The sequence below is a fragment of the Palaemon carinicauda genome, chromosome 19 (assembly GCF_036898095.1).
Source record: "Palaemon carinicauda isolate YSFRI2023 chromosome 19, ASM3689809v2, whole genome shotgun sequence".
In the NCBI taxonomy this organism is placed as follows: domain Eukaryota; kingdom Metazoa; phylum Arthropoda; class Malacostraca; order Decapoda; family Palaemonidae; genus Palaemon; species Palaemon carinicauda.
The window spans coordinates 109,599,395-109,618,744 of NC_090743.1; the positions used below are offsets into that span (position 1 = coordinate 109,599,395).

Below are 19,350 nucleotides of genomic sequence, written 5' to 3' on the forward strand. Positions count from 1 at the left end.
CTGATTACTGAGGCTTTTGATTCCCCTAGGACAGCGGAATCAAGGGATATAGCAAGGGAGAAGCTTCGTACCTGGGTAAGGGGCTTCCAGAAGAACACCTCTGGACCTTATCTTCCAAGTGAGAAGATGAGGGCTTACCTTTTCCCTAGGGCATCAGCTGATGCAGTGATTCCCCAGCCTCAAGAGGAGATCCCCCTAGTTCAGATCCAGGTGGATGCTGAAGTCGCGGTCGCCTTGCAAGACATCCAGTTGGACGACAGGATGTCAGACGCGTCCGAGCGTCTGGAGGAAGACCTCCTGGCAGGAGGCCAGGATGAAGATCAAGCCCCAGACATTGTAGAGGAAGAGGCCGACGAGGTGTCGGCTGCTCCGGCTCAGATCCCTGAACCTATTCCCTCAACATCGTCCGCTCTCCCAGTAGAGCTGGGACAGGCCCTCTCCTCCATTGTTGGAATGATCCAACAAATGCAGAAGAATATTGAGAAGGCGGCTGCAATGGAACTGCAGATGCAGAAGCTTGCAGCATCACGTGGGCCCCAGAAAAGGCTCAATGTGAAAGACCTTCCCTTGTGCTCAGATGCTAACCCGTGGAGATATGCTGAGCACATGCCGATGACGACTGGAAAGATCGTCATGTCGGATAAGCTGGGTTCAGTTACCCTTGAGGAGGTGGAATTCTGGTCCAGCAAAGGGTCATATCCGGACTGTTATGTCCAGTTGAGGAAGGAACCAGCTTCAAAGGAGGAGACATAGCCGAAGGAGGTCATAGTGATGGACCATGCTAAGGCTCAAGCTTTGCTTTCATCTTCGATGAAAGAGAGGGGCTTCACGAACTCAAAGGTAGCTGCATTGAGTAAGAAGCTCCCTTCCTTTGTGTCCTCTCCTGCTAGAGCCTTCCCCTTTTTGCAGAAAGGGTTTGCGGCTGTATTAAAAGCAGTCGAGGCTGGCAAGCCTTGCCCCTCCCTGGAGGAGTGTAAACCCTTGTCGCTGGCCCTACCTATGGACCACAAGGATTGGAAGGACGTCCATCTTAGCTTCTCAGTCGGGAAGTTGGAGGCTGATATTGCCGGACGTCAGTTCGGTGAGAACCTCCCTAAGCTGTCTGACTTTGTTTTGCGGAGAGAGCTCGAGACAAAAGAAAGACTGGCTGCCTCAATGTCTCTTCAGACCACTCTTGAGACGATGGCAAGTGACCCCAAGGTCCATGAAATGTTCATGGTAGTGGCCAAGACTCATCTGGCCACAGTGACGAAGGATCTTTACAGCTTCGTCAGGGCGAGGAGAGCTTGTAGGGAGTTCGTGTTCACCTCGGCTACGGTGAGGCACGAGCCAAGGAAACTAATCTCCTCCAACATTTGGGGCAAAGACCTTTTCCCTAGCGAATTGGTCAAAGAAGTTGTTGATAAGGCCGCCACGGAGAATAGAAATCTTCTCCAGAAGTGGGGCCTGTCTATCAAGAGAAATTCTTCCCCGGATGAGGGTCCCCAACCAAAGAGGAAGACTAAGAGGACTAGGCTACCATCTCGGCCAGCCAAGCCATTTGAACAGCAACAGCAACAGCAATTGCCGATGCCTTCAGTGCCCCAGATGGTGGCACAAACCCCGACCACTTTCCAGTGGGTACCCTAGGCCGTGTCGACGCAGTCCCCGGCATTCAACCCAACGTTCGAAAGGCAGTCAACTTCCTTTCGAGCAAAGCCTAGAGGAGCAGCCAAAAGCTCGTCTAGGCGCCCCTCAAGGGGAAGGGGATTCAGGGGTGGTCGCGGTCAGGGAGGCAAGACCTCAGGACAACAGTCCAAGTGAGATGATACCGGTAGGAGGGAGACTTCAGAATTTTTGGGATCGGTGGACCTTCGATCCCTGGGCCCACAGCCTACTCAAGAATGGACTGGGCTGGAGCTGGTACAGCACTCCACCCCCGTGCCCTCGGTTTTTCCAACAATCCACCCCCGTTCTGGAGGAGTACATCCAAGATTTGTTGGAGAAAAAAAAAAAGTGATCCGAAGGGTAAAGTCCATCAAATTCCAAGGGAGGCTGTTTTGTGTTCCCAAGAAGGACTCGGGAAAAACTCAGAGTCATTCTGGACTTGTCGCCACTCAACAAGTTCATAGTGAACTGCAAGTTCAAGATGCTAACACTGCAACACATAAGGACCTTACTGCCCAAGAGGGCATATACCGTCTCCATAGACTTGTCAGACGCCTATTGGCACGTTCCAATCAACCGTCGACTCTCCCTCTACCTAGGATTCAAGCTACAACGAAGACTATACGCCTTCAGAGCCATGTCATTGGGCTAAATATAGCTCCAAGGATCTTCACGAAGCTTGCAAGCGTAGATCTCAAACAATTACGCCTAAAGGGAATTCAGGTAGTAGCCTACCTGGACGACTGGCTGGTGTGGGCAGCATCCAAGACAGAATGCTTGCAAGCTTCCATTCAAGTGATCCAGTTCCTAGAGTATCTAGGCTTCAAGATCAACAGAAAAAAGTCTCGACTTTCTCCATCTCAAAAGTTCCAGTGGCTGGGAATCCACTGGGACCTAATGTCACACTGTTTCTCCATCCCGGCGAAGAAAAGGAAGGAGATAGCGGGTTCTGTCAAGAGACTTCTAGATTCCGAAAGGATATCAAGACGCGAACAGGAGAGAGTACTGGGTTCTCTCCAGTTTGCTTCGGTGACAGACCCGGTGCTAAGAGCACAGCTAAAGGATGCAACCGGAGTTTGGAGAAGTTATGCATCAAACGCGCGAAGAGATCTGAGAAGACCAGTTCCGCTTCGTCTACGTACTCTTCTCAGGCCTTGGTCCCAAGCCAGACATCTAAAGAAGTCGGTTCTTCTTCAACCACCTCCCCCGTCGGTGACAATTCACTCAGACGCCTCGAAGGAGGGATGGGGAGGTCACTCTCATCGGAAGAAAGTCCAGGGGACTTGGTCCAAGCTATTCAAGACCTTTCACATAAACTTTCTAGAAGCTATGGCAGTGCTCCTTACCTTAAAGAAAGTCTCCCCGCGTCACTCGATCCACATAAAGTTGGTGCTGGACAGCGAGGTAGTTGTGAGATGCTTGAGTCGACAAGGATCAAGGTCACCACCTCTCAACCAGGTGATGTTGGCCATCTTCCGATTGGCGGAAAAGAAGAAGTGGTACCTGTCGGCAGTTCACCTTCAAGGAGTCCGCAATGTGACAGCGGACGCTCTATCCAGGTTCACACCGATAGAGTCGGAATGGTCCCTAGACGCAGGATCATTCTCCTTCATCTTGAGTCAAGTCCCAGAACTGCAGATAGACCTCTTTGCGACGAAACACAACAAGAAGTTGCCCCTGTACGTGTCCCCGTATGAGGACTCCTTAGCGGAAGCAGTGGATGCGATGTCCCTCGACTGGAACAGATGGTCCAGGATTTATCTGTTCCCTCCTCACAACCTTCTGTTGAGGGTCCTCAACAAACTGAGATCCTTCAAGGGGGTAGCGGCAATAGTGGCCCACAAGTGGCCGAACAGCGTGTGGTTCCCCCTGGCATTGGAACTACGGTTGAAGTTTCTACCGCTACCAGATCCAGTTCTGACCCAGCGAGTCCAGAAGTCAACTGTCTGCGCTTCATTACAGAAAACCAGGACCCTGCAGCTCATGATTTTCTCTCCCTAGCGGTGAGAAAGCGTTTCGGGATTTCGAAAGCCAGCATAGACTTCCTAGAGGAATATAAGTGCAAATCTACTAGAAGGCAATATGAGTCATCTTGGAGAAAATGGGTGGCCTTTGTCAAGGCAAAGAATCCACAGGAGATCTCGACGGACTTCTGCTTATCTTTCTTCATCCACCTCCATGGTCAAGGGTTGGCAGCTAACACGATTTCGACGTGTAAGTCTGCTTTGACAAGACCCATTCTATATGCCTTCCAGGTCGACCTCGCTAACGAGATCTTTAATAAAGTTCCGAAAGCCTGCGCTAGGCTCAGACCTTCAGCACCTCCAAAGCCCATTTCATGGTCTTTAGACAAAGTTCTTCATTTCGCTTCTCTGTTGAGCAATGAGGAGTGTGCGTTAAAGGATTTGACACAAAAAGTTATTTTCCTATTTGCACTCGCGTCCGGGGCCAGGGTTAGTGAGATTGTAGCCCTCTCGAGAGAGGAAGGTCGTGTTCAGTTCCTGGATGGGGGAGAACTGAACCTGTTTCCGGATCCTACGTTTCTCGCCAAGAATGAGTTACCCACCAACAGGTGGGGTCCCTGGAGAATCTGCCCTCTGAAAGAAGATGCATCTCTATGTCCAGTAGAATGCCTAAAGGTCTATCTTCATAGAACTTCAGACTTCAAGGGTGGTCAACTATTCAGGGGAGAAACATCAGACTCAAATTTATCACTGAATCAACTCAGGGCGAAAATCACATATTTTATTCGCAGAGCGGATCCTGACAGTACACCCGCAGGTCACGATCCGAGGAAAGTTGCCTCATCCTTAAATTTCTTTAATTGTATGGCTTTTGAACATCTTCGTTCATACACTGGCTGGAAGTCTTCCAGAGTGTTCTTTCGCCACTATGCAAAGCAAGTAGAGGAACTAAAGAGATCTGTGGTAGCAGTGGGTCGCGTCGTTAACCCTACTGTTTAACTCTGCGAGGAACAGTGGTTTTAATTGGGACGATTAATTCCAGGGTGAGTGTGTAGTTACATACAGTACTACAAACTAAGTGAGGGCACTGAGTTGCCCACGTTGACTGTTCCACTTCCAAAGGTGAACCTAGCATAAGTGCAGACATGTGTGCCGAGCGTTTCTAACGCTAATGTAACTGATTAGTAATACAGACTTTTCTGACTTTGATACCTCGGTATGTTAAAAGTGGCACTAATGTTTTTCTTTCAGATAAACAAGTTTCTGTTTACTATCATACATATGCTTAAAGTTTTGGTTATCCTCTTCTTATATATATATATATATATATATATATATATTTATATATATATATATATATATATATATATATATATATATACAGTGATACCTCGGTACTCGACCATAATCCGTTCGAGATCCGTGTTCGACCTCCGATTTGTTCGAGTACCGAATTTTTTTTCCCCATAAGAAATAATGGTATATATTCTATTCCGTTCCCAAGCACTCGAACAGGCCCAAAATATTAATAAAACGTGTACCTAAACAACAATAATTATCTAAATGTGTATGAAATTGGTCAGAAAATCCTATAAAACAATTTTAAACCATTTACTGTACTAAAATAAAACAATTTTAAACCATTTTCTGTACTGTAGTGAACATACCTTTGAGCAGCGGTTCGATGGCATACAGGGATGGATGTGGAGAGGATGGAAGGGGGAGGTTACTGCTTGGAAGGAGAGTCCCCTTCCATGATGTGGCGGGGTAGTTCTCCTTCAGGAGTTGTTTCTCTCTCCAATGAAAGGGTGGGCAGATCTATTTCAGGGGTTTCTTCTCTTCTTTGTCTCTTCTTTGGAGGAGAAACAGGCTTTGATGTAGCAGCTTTCTTTTCTTTTGTGAAAAACTGGTCTATTGTTAATTGTTTCTTCCTCCTCTGCAGTATTCTTCGAAAATGATACATGACACTATCATTAAACATATGCACTGCCCGGTTTGCTACTGCAATTTCTGGGTGGTATTTTTCAGCAAAAGCCTGCACATCTGCCCACTTGGAACAAATTTCATTGATGAGAGAACTTGGAACATCCTCCCTTACCTCATCCTCTTCTGAAGATTCCTGCTCCACAATCAGATCCTGCTGCTGTTGTTGTTGCAGGTGCAACAATTCCTCCACAGTCAACTCGGTAGAATGGCTTTCTACAAGCTCATCAATATCATCCTTGTCGACCTCAAGCCCCAAACTCCTGCCCATGACAACAATTTCCTCAACGACATCAGTGTCATCAGAAATTACAGGGGTAGCAGTGCTTGGACCCGCCTCTGGTTGGAAACCTTCAAACTCCCTCTCTGTGACACATGATGGCCACAGCTTACGCCAGGCAGAGTTCAATGTCCTATAGGTCACACCTCGCCAAGCTTGGTCAATCATGTTAACAGAGTTGAGGATGCTGAAGTGTTCCTTCCAGAATTCCTTTAGGGTCAACTTCGTGTCACTGGTCACTTCAAAACACTTTCTGAAAAGGGCCTTGGTATAGAGTTTTTTGAAGTTTGAAATGACCTGTTGGTCCATGGGCTGGAGTATGGGAGTAGTATTGGGGGGCAAGAATTTGATTTTGATAAAGCTGTATTCTTCTTTCAAGTCATCCTCGAGACCTGGAGGATGTGCAGGAGCATTGTCCATAACCAGAAGACATTTCATTGGCAAGCTCTTTTCAATGAGGTAAGCCTTAACCTGGGGGGCAAACACTTTGTTTATCCACTCAGTAAAGAATTGTCTTGTGACCCAAGATTTAGTGTTCGAGCGCCACATAACTGGTAGTGCACTTTTACAAATATTATTTCGTTTGAACACCCGGGGGTTGTCCGAGTGGTACACTAACAAGGGTTTGATCTTGCAATCGCCACTTGCATTTGCACACAGCAACAATGTTAGCCTATCTTTCATTGGCTTGTGACCTGGCATCTTCGTCTCGTCCTTGGTAATGTACGTATTGGCTGGCATTTTCTTCCAAAATAACCCAGTCTCATCACAATTAAAGACTTGTTGTGCGATCAAATTTTGTTCATTTATGTACCGATCGAATTCCCCCACGTATTTATCGGCTTCAATTTGATCCGAACTAGCTGCCTCCCCATGCCTAGTAACACGATGAATACCTGTTCTATTACGAAACTTTTCAAACCAACCCCTGCTCGCTTTAAATGTAAATGAATCACTTTCACTGGTACTCGGACTTTTCTTCACTAATTCTTCATAGATATGCAACGCTTTTTCACAAATGAACGCTTCACTAACACTTTCCCCGGCCAACTGTTTTTCTTTAATAAATATTAAAAGCAACTTTTCCATCTCCTCAATCACTTGTGGCCTTTGCTTAGTTACCGCCGTAACTCCCGTTGCAACATTCGCCTTCTTAATCATTTCTTTATGCTTTAAAAACGTAGAAATGGTCGACTTCGCCATTCCGTATTCTACCGCTAAATCGGACACTCGTACACCATTCTCATATTTCGCTATAATTTCCTTCTTCAACTCGATCGTTGTTCGCACTGTTTTCCTCTTCTCCTTCCCCTTAACACTCATTACTTTCTTGGGACTCATTATGAAAGCTAAAAAAGCAATTAAAAGCACTGAAAATCACTAAATCACAACGAATGCTGATCGCGCGTTGTCTGAGTGACGCTCTCGAGAGAACTGATGCTTCCCGAACAAGCGAGAGTGGCCGAGATGGCGCGATCATCACAAAGCCCATGCGGTCGTCACGTGTTCGGCTGGTCGAGTACCGAATTTTTGGTCGAGCACCGCAGCAAAAATTTCTCGAAAATTTTGGTCGAACTCCGAATTGTTCGAGTATAGAGTCGTTCGACTACCGAGGTATCACTGTATATATATATATATATATATATATATATATATATATATATATAATTGTTGTTAACCTGTCTATTTATTGTCTGTCAATAAACTTGTTCTTGAGAACCTTGCGTCTCCTTCACCTGTGTCAATTTATTGATATAATTGAGCATTCATTCTATGAATATTTATCTGGGATAATTCTAATAGATTGTTCCTTTATGCAAGCTAATGTTGCATTGGTTTATGCTTTCCCTTAGCGGGAGGACTCCACCCCATAAGGGGATGGTGGCGGATTTACAGCTTCCTCCTAGGCGGATATAAACCTTTGTCCAATACAAGTATTGAGCGGAGAACTGGTCGATATTTCATATTGACGCAGTGGTTCTTTACAAACTATGCTTTACTTAATATCGGGTGAGACCACTATATTGGCTTGCCTGGTATTCATACATAGGTATATGTACTCTTCAAGACTTTCCCAGAGTCTAGTAGGACTCTTCCCTGTAGGGGGCAGGAAGCTCTAACATGGTTTATGGTTAGTTGAAAAGATGTATAACGGTAACATCTTAGGTCTCTAGGTCTGGTCGACCGGGGAAATACCTCCGGGGAGTACGGCACGTTCTGAGAATCCACAGATACAGTAATGCTCTGGTATACTTACATCAGGACGACATGGCTTGAGCCCAAAAAACGGATTTTGAGCGAAGCGAAAAATCTATTTTTGGGTGAGATGGCCATGTCGTCCTGATGGACCCGCCCTTCCCTTTCTATGAAAGGGCTGTAGGACCCCTCCCTACATACAGTATCTGTAGCACCTCGTGTATCGCTACAAGGAATACAGATGGCGCCAGAATCGGCACAATGCACGCTTACGAAACGGGAGAAGAGAGAGCCTTGAGAACGGCTCCCCTTTTTTCTTTCTCGTTTTCGTTTTCTTGCCAATTGACCCCTTCGAAGTGTTATCTCTGTTCGGGGTGCAGATTGCCATGTGGCGTGTCAAGAATACGTCCTCTGATATTTCGCGATATCCCTTTCATTAGGGATATTCGCTCCAGGAGTTAGAATTCTGGGTACCTTAAGGTAAATTCTCTGGGAATATCGCCGTAGTTGTAACATACCCTAGGAAGCTACCCTATAGGAACTTCCATCAGGACGACATGGCCATCTCACCCAAAAATAGATTTTTCGCTTCGCTCAAAATCCATTCTATAATCAAGTTTTGCTGGGTTCCGTCACACATTGGAATTATAGGAAATGAGTGAGCTGACGTTGCAGCTAAGGCTTACATTTCCGGCATGGGTGTCCCAGTTTTAGATTTTAAAAGTAGTATTAGGTTTTATTGCAGAGACCAGTGGGAGGCCCACTGGTCTAATTTGAAGAGTAATTTTAAATCAAAATCAATTAGGCCTTCTGTCCAACCATGGTTGTATTTCCAGGTGGTCAGAAGGTCTAATATTGTTTTAACTCAGTTACATATAAGGCACCCAAATTACACTCATAGGTATCTGATGATAGGTGGGGCGGATAGGCAGGCTACTCGCTGCTCTGCTTGCCGAGTGGATGTAACTATTGAGCATATTTATGTGTCCTGTCCTGTTTTTAGATGTCAACATACAAATAATCTCTTAGTCAATATGTCCCTTGGGGAAATTTTAGGTGAGAGTGCTCCAGTGGAGCAAGTTGTGGTTTTTGAAAGATAGTGATATCTTTTATGAGTTACTGTATAGTTTTATGGTTTTATTGTAGGTTTAAATTTTAATCTATCTTATAGATTTGATTTAATTCTATTATATTTTACTATATTTACTTCAATTTATATATTGATATTTTATACTAAGATATATATGAGCTGAATGGCTTTGCTGCTCCGGTGCTTGGCTTCAGGCCAAAAATTTTATAAATCAATCAATCTGAGAGTGGTGGTTGAAGATGGGAATTTAACTTAAAGAACTCATGTTTGTATAGCTATGAAAAATAAATGTTACTGGACTTTTAAAAAATTTTACTTGGTCTTACACATATACAAACCTTTTAGCTTTTAAATATTGCTGCTTGGTGGGTAGGGAAAAAACCCTCTAGAACCAAATTGTTTGGTGATTTTTCTTCCCTGGAAATGTCTATCTAGCTGGACTGTAGAGGAGCAAAGGAGATAATTCCAGTAATCTCCTTTTTATCTGTCTATCATAGGGATGAATAGAGTGATAGGGCCTGGCCTGTTTGATTTGATTTGTATGTGGTCAACTCAACAATTCCTTCCCCGAAGGGTATATCAGTTCGGAGATGAGCAGCGTAAGAAGCAACAAAGTTCTTGTCTTCCTGTGTGGGGTATCTGACCGAGGCTTGGGACAACACGACTGGGGATTGGGGCAACACATCTGGAACATAGAGCAACTTACAAGCATGCCACACAGCTGCAAAGATGTAGGGCGAGATCTTTTCCTTGAGGCACTGGAGATGGAAGTTTTCGATGGCATTCAACGTATAACTGTTCAAAATAGGTATGAAGGATCTGTGATCCATCATCAGAGTAAATTGCTGTAGGCCAGCTAAATATAGCCACGTAATGGTTGGGCTACAATAGAAATGTCTGGTGAAAACTACGCTAACTGGTTGACTAATCCTATAAACGATCTGAGGTCTGTCAGGTTAGCATGGGGTTGGGAAATCCTCGACGGCAATGACTTTCTGTTGGTCAGCTAATATGCCGTCTTCTGAGAGATTGTACCCACACACGTTCACGGAGGCAGTAGCAACCACAAATTTATCCTTGTTGAGTGTGATCCTGAACTTGCACCACTTGGTGAGCACTTCACGGATGGGATAAAGGTATGTAATATAGTCTTCGTCATGAAGAGGAAGGTCATCTATGACCTTAACACAATTTTGTACACCTTAGTACTTGATAGCGTCGTCTTAGCCATATAGCTTTAAATCTCTGTTTGCGAAAAAGGCAGAGACAACTAACCCGATAAGTTTTTGATTAATGAAACAAAAAAGGCAGAAACAACTACCATTGGATCAGTTTTTAATTAATGAAAAACCTAACAACTATCATTGGATCAGTTTTTAATGAATGAAAAACCTGCCCAAAGCAACAGAAAAGAAATTAAAACTTAACTCAATTAGCCAATGTTTTATGGAGGGGGAGTCCCTTCCTCCCTACACCGCCATCCACTTATGCCCAGATATCGCAACCAAAAACCTAAGTTTCCTTATGTTAAAATGATTTCTAATGTTTTTATTCTTATTGACAGTTTCGTGTTATTTTATCTACTATTTGCATAAAAACTACATACCTGTATCACTCTTTTATGCTAATGTCATGCTACTAGCGAATCAACTGGGACTTGGAATGCATTATTCACTTTCAAATTATTTGTAATGGGAAATAATGATTCTACATTTGAACAAATCAGTGTTTGACCACTACACTGGAATGAATTTTGGTCAAATACCGAGATATTCCTGTACAGAAGTAAAATGCGAATTGAGTAAAATGAAAAATGGTAAAGCACCAGGTCCATTAGTTTCAAATTGAAATGGTCAAGATAATATATACAGAGGGGAAAGAATGAATACTGGGTTTAATAAGAGCAATATGAGAAGAGGAAATAATGCCTAAAGAATGGGAAGAGAATCTAATGATATCTATATTTAAGGAAAAAGGTGATGTCATGGAATATGGTGACTACAGGGGAATTAAATTAACAGAGCGGAGTTTGAAAGTTTTTGAGAGGGTACTAGATGAGAGATTGTAAGATTGGGAAACAGCAGTATGGATTCATGAGGGGAGAGGGACAGTGGATACCATCTTTATATTAAGGCAGGTAGAGGGAACCCAGAAGCTCTTCTATGATTTTACTGATCTATAAGGCTTATAATACCAAGAGATGTGATGTTTTGATTCTTGAGGAAAAGGAAAGTCCTGAAGAAGTGTGCTAGAATGGTAGAGATGATGTACAAAACAAGGACAAAACTAATAACAACAGTTGGGGAAACAGAAACCTTTAAAGTTACTGTTGGATTACACCAGGGGTCAGCAGTAAGCCCACTTTTATTTGTGGTGGTCATGGATGCGTAAGTGAAGAGATCACACATAAAGAATAGTGGGAGTTATTATACGCGGATGATTTGGTGATTACTGCTGAAAATGAAAGACTTACAGAGAAGGGTTGTAAAGTGGCAAGAGACTTTGGAGAGGGGTGGTTTGAAAGTAAATATAGATAAAACGAAAGCTATGGTAAGCAGAAAGGAAGGTAGAGACAGGATAGCCATACACGAAAGAAGTACAAGCTCAGTTATAAAACAGGTGGAACAATTTAGATACCTGGGATCTACTATGAATAAGGAGGGAGGATGTGAGGCTGATGTTGAGAAAAGGATAAAAGCACCTTGGGGCAAGTGGAGGGAGGTAGCAGGAGTGGTATGGGATAAGAAAATGCAAATCCAGCTAAAAGTCATGATCTACAACACAGGGATAAGACCAGTGTTTATGTATGGATCGGTAACATGGGCTCTAAGAGGATAAAAGGAAGCAAAGTGACAGAGTGAGAATGATGAGGTGGATTATGAGAATATCACTGACTTAAAGATTGGAAAATGATGAAATAATGAAAATAGCAGGCATAGTAAAGATTACAGAGATGATAAGAGTGTCATGACTGAGATGGTGTGGGTACGTGTTAAAGATGGATGGTGGGGGAGGGGGTGAGGAGGGCTTGGGAGGACACTGTTAGGGGGAGAAGATAAAAAAGGAGATAGAGAATTAGATGGCGAGATAAAGTGAAAGATGATATGGAGAAGAAGTTTGGTGGAAGAGGATTCTTTTGATAGTAAGCATTGGAGAAGGCGTATCAAGCAACCAACCCCTTAATGTAGGTATAACGGTGGGAAAGAAGAATACACTTAATGCTATGCACCTGAGCCTTGCAAAGACTGGCACAATATTGTACAGAAATAGAATCTGAAGGACACACCTCTGAAATTCCATACAAAACGATGCAAATTATACCAAGAACCTATGAGCCCATGTTTATAAAGTAATTCATTGAAATTCTTATGAGACTGAAAAACCAAGCTGATTAAATGGTAGTGCACCTTCTTATGACATGAAGCCAACTGAAACTTATGATAATACTTTCAAAGTACTGACATCTGGCAATAAGTAGGTGTCAACTCACAACTGGCTTTCTAAATTCAGCTAGAAACTTTTACTTCCACTTTTTCTTCTGAAATGCTGGCAAATGAATATTGGGTATGATTCTGTGAAATAAGATTAAATATTATGAATAGAAAGTTTTAAACAACTATAATGTTTAACACAAAAAAAACTGTAAGCTATTGCATAATATTTAAGGTGCTCTTGAAATAGAGTACAATACTCATAAAACTATATGTATAACACATTCTATTACACAATATTTAAGGTGTTCTTGAAATGGAGTACAATACTCATAAAACTAAGTGTATAACCCATTTTAAGAATGAATAATTCTTGGCTTAGAAAGCATTATGAACAACCTACCAAACCTATTTGATCCCATGTCTTATAATCATGTAATTGCTAAACAAATTAGGGAATCTTGACTTACCTAGAATGTATCCTGTTTTCAGCAGTGTCGGATGCATAGTGCCAAGCAAGAACCGAAACGCGAGAATAGAGGAAACATTTGGCATCCAGCTGGACACAATGGCCATGACTGCAAACAATGCAGCACCAGTGACAAAAACTTTTTTACGACCATGTCTGTGGGAAGACAGAGGATGGCACTGTACTTACTCCTCGCTTGTTAGAATGTTAGTCATCGACCAATGATATCTAATTGAGCTCTTCATGATCTGTCAGTTGATTAGATATATCTGAACATTATGAAATCTCTAATTTGTACAGACAATGCATCTGAAAATTTCAAAAGCTCTAATTCGTACAGACAAGTTAAGTAAATCTTATATCTAAGTTATTCAAATAACCCTTTCACCTCTTCTCTAAAACAACCAGAAACTAATAAGAAATAAAATACTCTCATACAGTATAAGCATCAATTCCATCTCCTAAGTGTATATCTGGGGTTGCTGAATTCCTTAACCCTGGATAGGTACGGTCCTCGGACACCCCTTTAAGGGTATACTCGGACGCGAACGACCCCGACGCCAAAAAAAATTCTTGAAAAATCAGTTTTTGCAGTAACCTCCTTTTTTCTTTTGCCAAAAAAAACTTCAATGAATGCTTAAAACAACTGTAAAGATAAATACTACTCATCTGCAGAAAAACTATTTATTATAAATATTTTAAAAAAATTAAGTAGAAAAAAAAAAGACCTGACATAAAAATTCATAAAAAAAAAGTTTACACATATATACACAAATCCTTTTAGGAATTGATTCTTGAATGTATTTTGGATGAAGTCAGACCCATGGAGGTGAAGATCTGAAATGAGAAAAAAAGGGTAACTTTTTTTGCCCAAAATAAATTGTCCAAATTTCATGAATTTTTTTGGGTACCCAAATGAAATAGGAAGTGGCTAATTTTTTTAGGGAATAAACATATGTTATCCTAAAATAGAAATATGTAAAAAAATCTTCATTATTTTGTAAATTACATTTATATCAGAGGCCATATCTAAAGGTAATTTTTTGAGTACTTGGAAATTTCGTAAAAAAATACATATATTTAATATATAATATGATATTTATGCAGGTAAAAATATACCAAAATATCACAAATTCTATAGGGAACAAGAATATATATAGATAGGGCAGCTTACGCTTCGGATATGTTCACAAAATGGCCGCCAACCACACTGACTCAGACTCCCTAATCTGCCACTTGAAATGTAGGAAGGGTATGTCAATTTCAAGGTGTTATTTACTAATCTAATTATTATTGGATATGCATAAAAATTGTATGGTGGGTTGCTGGATAATTGTCGATTATTTTACGACTATAAAATTAAAATTCTGACCCAAAAAATTTTTTTTGAAGGAAATAAAATCGAAAAAAAAAATGTAAAACAATATTTTAGCTAAAAAAATTTGATGATATTCAATCAAAAAAAAAGTAAACAAAATTTTCCGACAAATAAACATCTAGAGGAATCATTACTCTGTGATAGTTCCTTAGTACGTAGTAATTTTGAAAGAATTGGGAAAAAACGAAAAAATGGCAATCACAGGAAAATCGAACACATACCTATATATACGCCATATCTAGCTAAAAAAAAGATAGGCATGGGTAGCCAGATCATCTAGAAACACTTTCCAACACTATAAAAATATAAGTTTTGCGACACTACTTGCCAATTCCTTACGGTAACATGACTAAGCAAAAAAATGCAAAACAAATAAAAAGGGGCACTCGTGGAAAAATGGCCATTCTAATATACGGCATTTCAGAAAAAAAAAAATTTCAGCCACGTGCTAGGCAAACCATCAAGGCATATTTTCCGACAAATAAACATACAAATGAAATATTACTCTGTGATAGTTCCTTAGTACGTAGTAATTTTGAAAGAAATGGGAAAAAACGAAAAAATGGCAATCACAGGAAAATCGAACACATACTTATATATACGCCATATCTGGCTAAAAAAAAAATAGGCATGGGTAGCCAGATCATCTAGAAACACTTTCCAACACTATAAAAATATAAGTTTTGCGACACTACTTGCCAATTCCTTACGGTAACATGACTAAGCAAAAAAATGCAAAACAAATAAAAAGGGGCACTCGCGGAAAAATGCCCAACATTCTAATATACGGCATCTCAGATAAAAAAAAAAAGACATGCATGTGTTAGCCCAACCATCAAGGCACACTTTCTAACACATAAACATGAAAAAAAAATCAATAATATACGGCAATTCCTTACTACGTAGTAAATTTTTACAAATATTGAAAAAAAAACAGAAATTGGCAACCGCAGTTAAATACCCAATATACCAATAACTACGTCGTATCTGACAAAAACAAAATCACGCATGGGTAGACAGATCATCTAGACACACTTTCCAACATTAAAAAAGCAAAAGTTTTACGACACTATTTCGCAATATCTTACGGAAAAATGACTTGGCAAAAAAATTAAAAAAAATTAAAAAGGGACACTCGCGGTAAAATGCCCGACATTCTAATATACGACATCTCAGATAAAAAAAAAGACATGCACGTGTTAGCCCAACCATCAAGGCACACTTTCTAACACATAAACATGAAAAAAAAATCAATAATATACGGCAATTCCTTACTACGTAGTAATTTTTACAAATATTGAAAAAAAAACAGAAATTGGTAACCGCAGTTAAATACCCAATATACCAATAACTACGTCGTATCTGACAAAAACAAAGTCATGCATGGGTAGCCAGATCATCTAGACACACTTTCCAACACTAAACAAGCAAAAGTTTTACGACACTATTTGGCAATATCTTACGGAAAAATGACTTGGCAAAAAAATGAAAAAAAATGAAAAAGGGGCACTCGAGGTAAAATGGTCCTCGTGGTGATGAACGACATTTTAACTAAAAAAAAAAACATGCACATGGTAGCCAAACAATCCACCAAGACTTTCCACAACTGATAACCTATACAAGTTGCACCATTCTACGACAATTTCATAATACGTAATAACTTTGATAATTATGCAAACTACCTCAGAAGGGTAAACTCGGACGCGAACGACCCCGACGCGTCTCAGAAATCGGGGAAGGAGTACAGCTACAGCAATGCACATCTGGACACTACTAGAGCGTGTAGGGGAGACACCTCCTGCAGGTCGATCACCCACAAATTCAGTCACAGGGGTGAGTCACGTGAGAAAAACCTGTTTTTTTTTGACGCTCGGGGTCGCAAACGACCCACCGTACCTATCCAGGGTTAAGAGAGATCTAGCTAAAATTAGTGCATGGTGCAAATTATGGGGCATGAAGTTGAATCCTAACAAAACTGAAAGTATGATTGTGAGTAGGTCAAGGACAGCGGCTCCTCAACATCCTGATCTCAGCATTGATAATGTTTAACTCTGTATGACTCTTTAAAATTTTAGGAGTAATTCTCGACAGTAAATTCACTTTTGAGAAACACATTAGATCTGTGTCTTCTTCAACTGCAGAAAAAACTGGCTTACTGAGAGTCTTTTTAAGATTTTCGGTGATCAATCTATTCTGAAGAAGTGTTTCAATTCTTTCATTTTACTTTGTTTTGAGTATTGTTCTCCTGTCTGGTCTCCAGCTGTTGATTCTCATCTTAATTTGTTGGACAGGAACTTACAGTCTATTAAAATTCTTATTCCTGATCTAGATATTAATATCTAACACCATTGTTCAATTAGTTTGTCATGCATGTTCGTAATACTAGGCATACAGTTAATTCTAATAGTAAGGCCTTCTCCATTATGAGGCTCAATAATACACAGTATTCTACAAATTTTATTCCAGTTGTGACCAAGTTCAGGAATGATCTTCCTAACCGAGTAGTTGAATCGGTAGAGCTTCAAAAGTTCAAACTTGCTGCAAATCTTTTTATGTTGAGCAGACTGACACAAGTCTTTTTAAAAATTTGATATATGATATATCTGTTTTGATGTTGATACTGTTTTTTAATAATTTTATTATAATAATTCATTACTTCACATATTGTTTATCTATTTCTTCATTTCCTTTCCTCACTGGGAAATTTTACCCTGTTGGAGCCCTTGGGCTTATAGCGTCTTACTTTTCCAACTAGGGTTGTAGCTTAGCTAATAATAATAATAATAATAATAATAATAATAATAATAATAATAATAATAATAATAAAATTACTTCTACAAAGGTTATTCCTGAAGTCATCTATTGAAATATTTTTTAAACGTACATTTATCTATTACTGTATTATTATTATTATTATTATTATTATTATTATTATTATTATTATTATTATTATTATTATTATTATTATTATTATTATTATTATCATTATTATTATTACTTTCTAAGCTGCAACCCTGGTTAAAAAAGCAGGATGCTATAAGCCCAAGGGCTCCCACAGGAAATATAGCCGAGTGAGGAAAGGAAATAAGAAAACTATGAGAAGTAACTACCAAGATAAATAAAATATTTTAAGAACAGTAACATTAAAATGACTCTGTCATACATAAACAATAAAAAAAGAAAAAAAAAAATGAAGAGAAATAAGATAGAATAGTGTGTCCGAGTGTACCCTCAAGCAAGAGAACTCTACCCCAAGACATTGGAAGACCATGGTACAGAGGCTATGGCACTACCCAAGATTAGAGAACAATGGTTTGATTTTGGAGTGTCCTCCTCCTAGAAGAGCTACTTACCATGGCTAGTCTCTCTTCTACCCTTACCCAGAGGAAATTAATGACTGAAGAATCAAATTGCAGCGAGAGAGAATTGTTTGGTAATATGACAAATTCAGAGATAATTTGTATTTTTCCCTAACTAATACAAACCTGGAGTTATTTATTTGGATTATCTTTCGGCAAAGTTGGAAGGTAGCCATTAGACTAAAAATGCGAGGTGGCAACCATGCCTATCCTCTTGAGCGGGTAAGCTGGGTTGGCTGGGGGTACCCAGCCACTTTTATAAATACTCTCATAGCCGTGAGGTACGTCACTTTTGATCGCAAGCAGGACTTCTGGAGGATAGGTGATGGTTGGCCAATTTATATATATAACTCCAGGTTTGTATTAGTTAGGGAAAAATACAAATTATCTCTGAATTTGTCATTTGTTCCCATACTAACAAACCTTCCTTTATTTATTTGGATGACTCGCTCTTAAGTGGGTGGAAGTCCTAAATCTGGCATGGACATTGCCCCGGTTTTAGCTAGTACAGTATATGACTGTGGTCTAGGGAAAATTTGACAACTTGCTAAAACATACAAAATGAGTAAAATAGCCGCCTGTGCAATACAGTGTTATAGATTTTGTTGTCTTGTATAAACACTTTCTGAGTTTATACAGGAAAAAGACATACCCCATTGCTTACCTACCAACAAAGCAATGGGGACGTGGACAGTATAAATTTATGACTTAAACTAGGCTACACAAGGGAAGTGATAATTACCTGCAGAGGTTGAAGCCAGCTTGCAGAGGGACCCATGCTGCTGTACCCCAAGGGAGGGGAAGATGAAGAAAGGAAAGCCAGACATACTCTCACTCATCCCAGTCTTAACCAGGGTAACCAATGCCCTCAACCAACTGATACTTGTCCATCAAGGAGCCTGAGATATTCTTAAACCACTTGTTGAGCAGCCACCACAGGACCGATAGTGAACGTATCGAGACTCCTGTGGGTGACGTCTTTCAAGTATTGGGCTGTGAAAGTAGTTTGTCTCTTTCAGATGCCCGCTTGAAGAAAATGCAACATGGAGAAGTTGCGTTCGAATGCCAAGGAAGTGCTAATTCCCCTGAAATCATGGGCTCTAGGTTGGCGAGCCAGAGGAGGATTGGGAGGCAAGGCTCTTTCAATCACTTGGCGGACTGAGGAGAAAACCATGTTTTTAGTGATCCTCCTCTTTACTCTCCATAGGCTAACAAACAGAGGTGTTAGTTGGGGCCGTGTTGCTGCAGTGCGTTTAAGATAGTATCTCAAACTCCTCACTGATCATAGTAACATCTGATCTGGGTCACGGGTTACAGAACGGAGATTCGCAATCTGAAAGGGCCTGAATCTATGGTCCAGTACCCCAAGCTTTTGAGTCTTAGCAATGAACTCAGGGACAATGCGGAGTGTCACTTCCCCACATTCCCTTAAATAGGTGATGTCATACAAGAGGCCATGAAGTTAACCGACTCTCTTTGCTGAGGCTAAAGCGAACAGGAACGCCGTCTTCAAAGTGAGGCTTCGGTCAGTTGTATGGCGCAATGGTTCATAG

General features: G+C 40.8%; 1 protein-coding gene across 7 annotated transcripts in view; it reads right to left on the bottom strand.

Annotated features, from left to right (window-relative positions):
• LOC137658722 (organic cation transporter protein-like) overlaps window positions 1–19,350 on the bottom strand; it is a 178,880-nt gene that overhangs the window by 41,373 nt on the left and 118,157 nt on the right. For all 7 annotated transcript variants that reach the window (XM_068393725.1, XM_068393721.1, XM_068393724.1 and 4 more), the window contains one exon: window positions 13,062–13,216. In XM_068393725.1, the coding sequence (XP_068249826.1) occupies window positions 13,062–13,216 (155 nt within the window). The remainder of the gene's footprint in view (window positions 1–13,061; window positions 13,217–19,350) is intronic.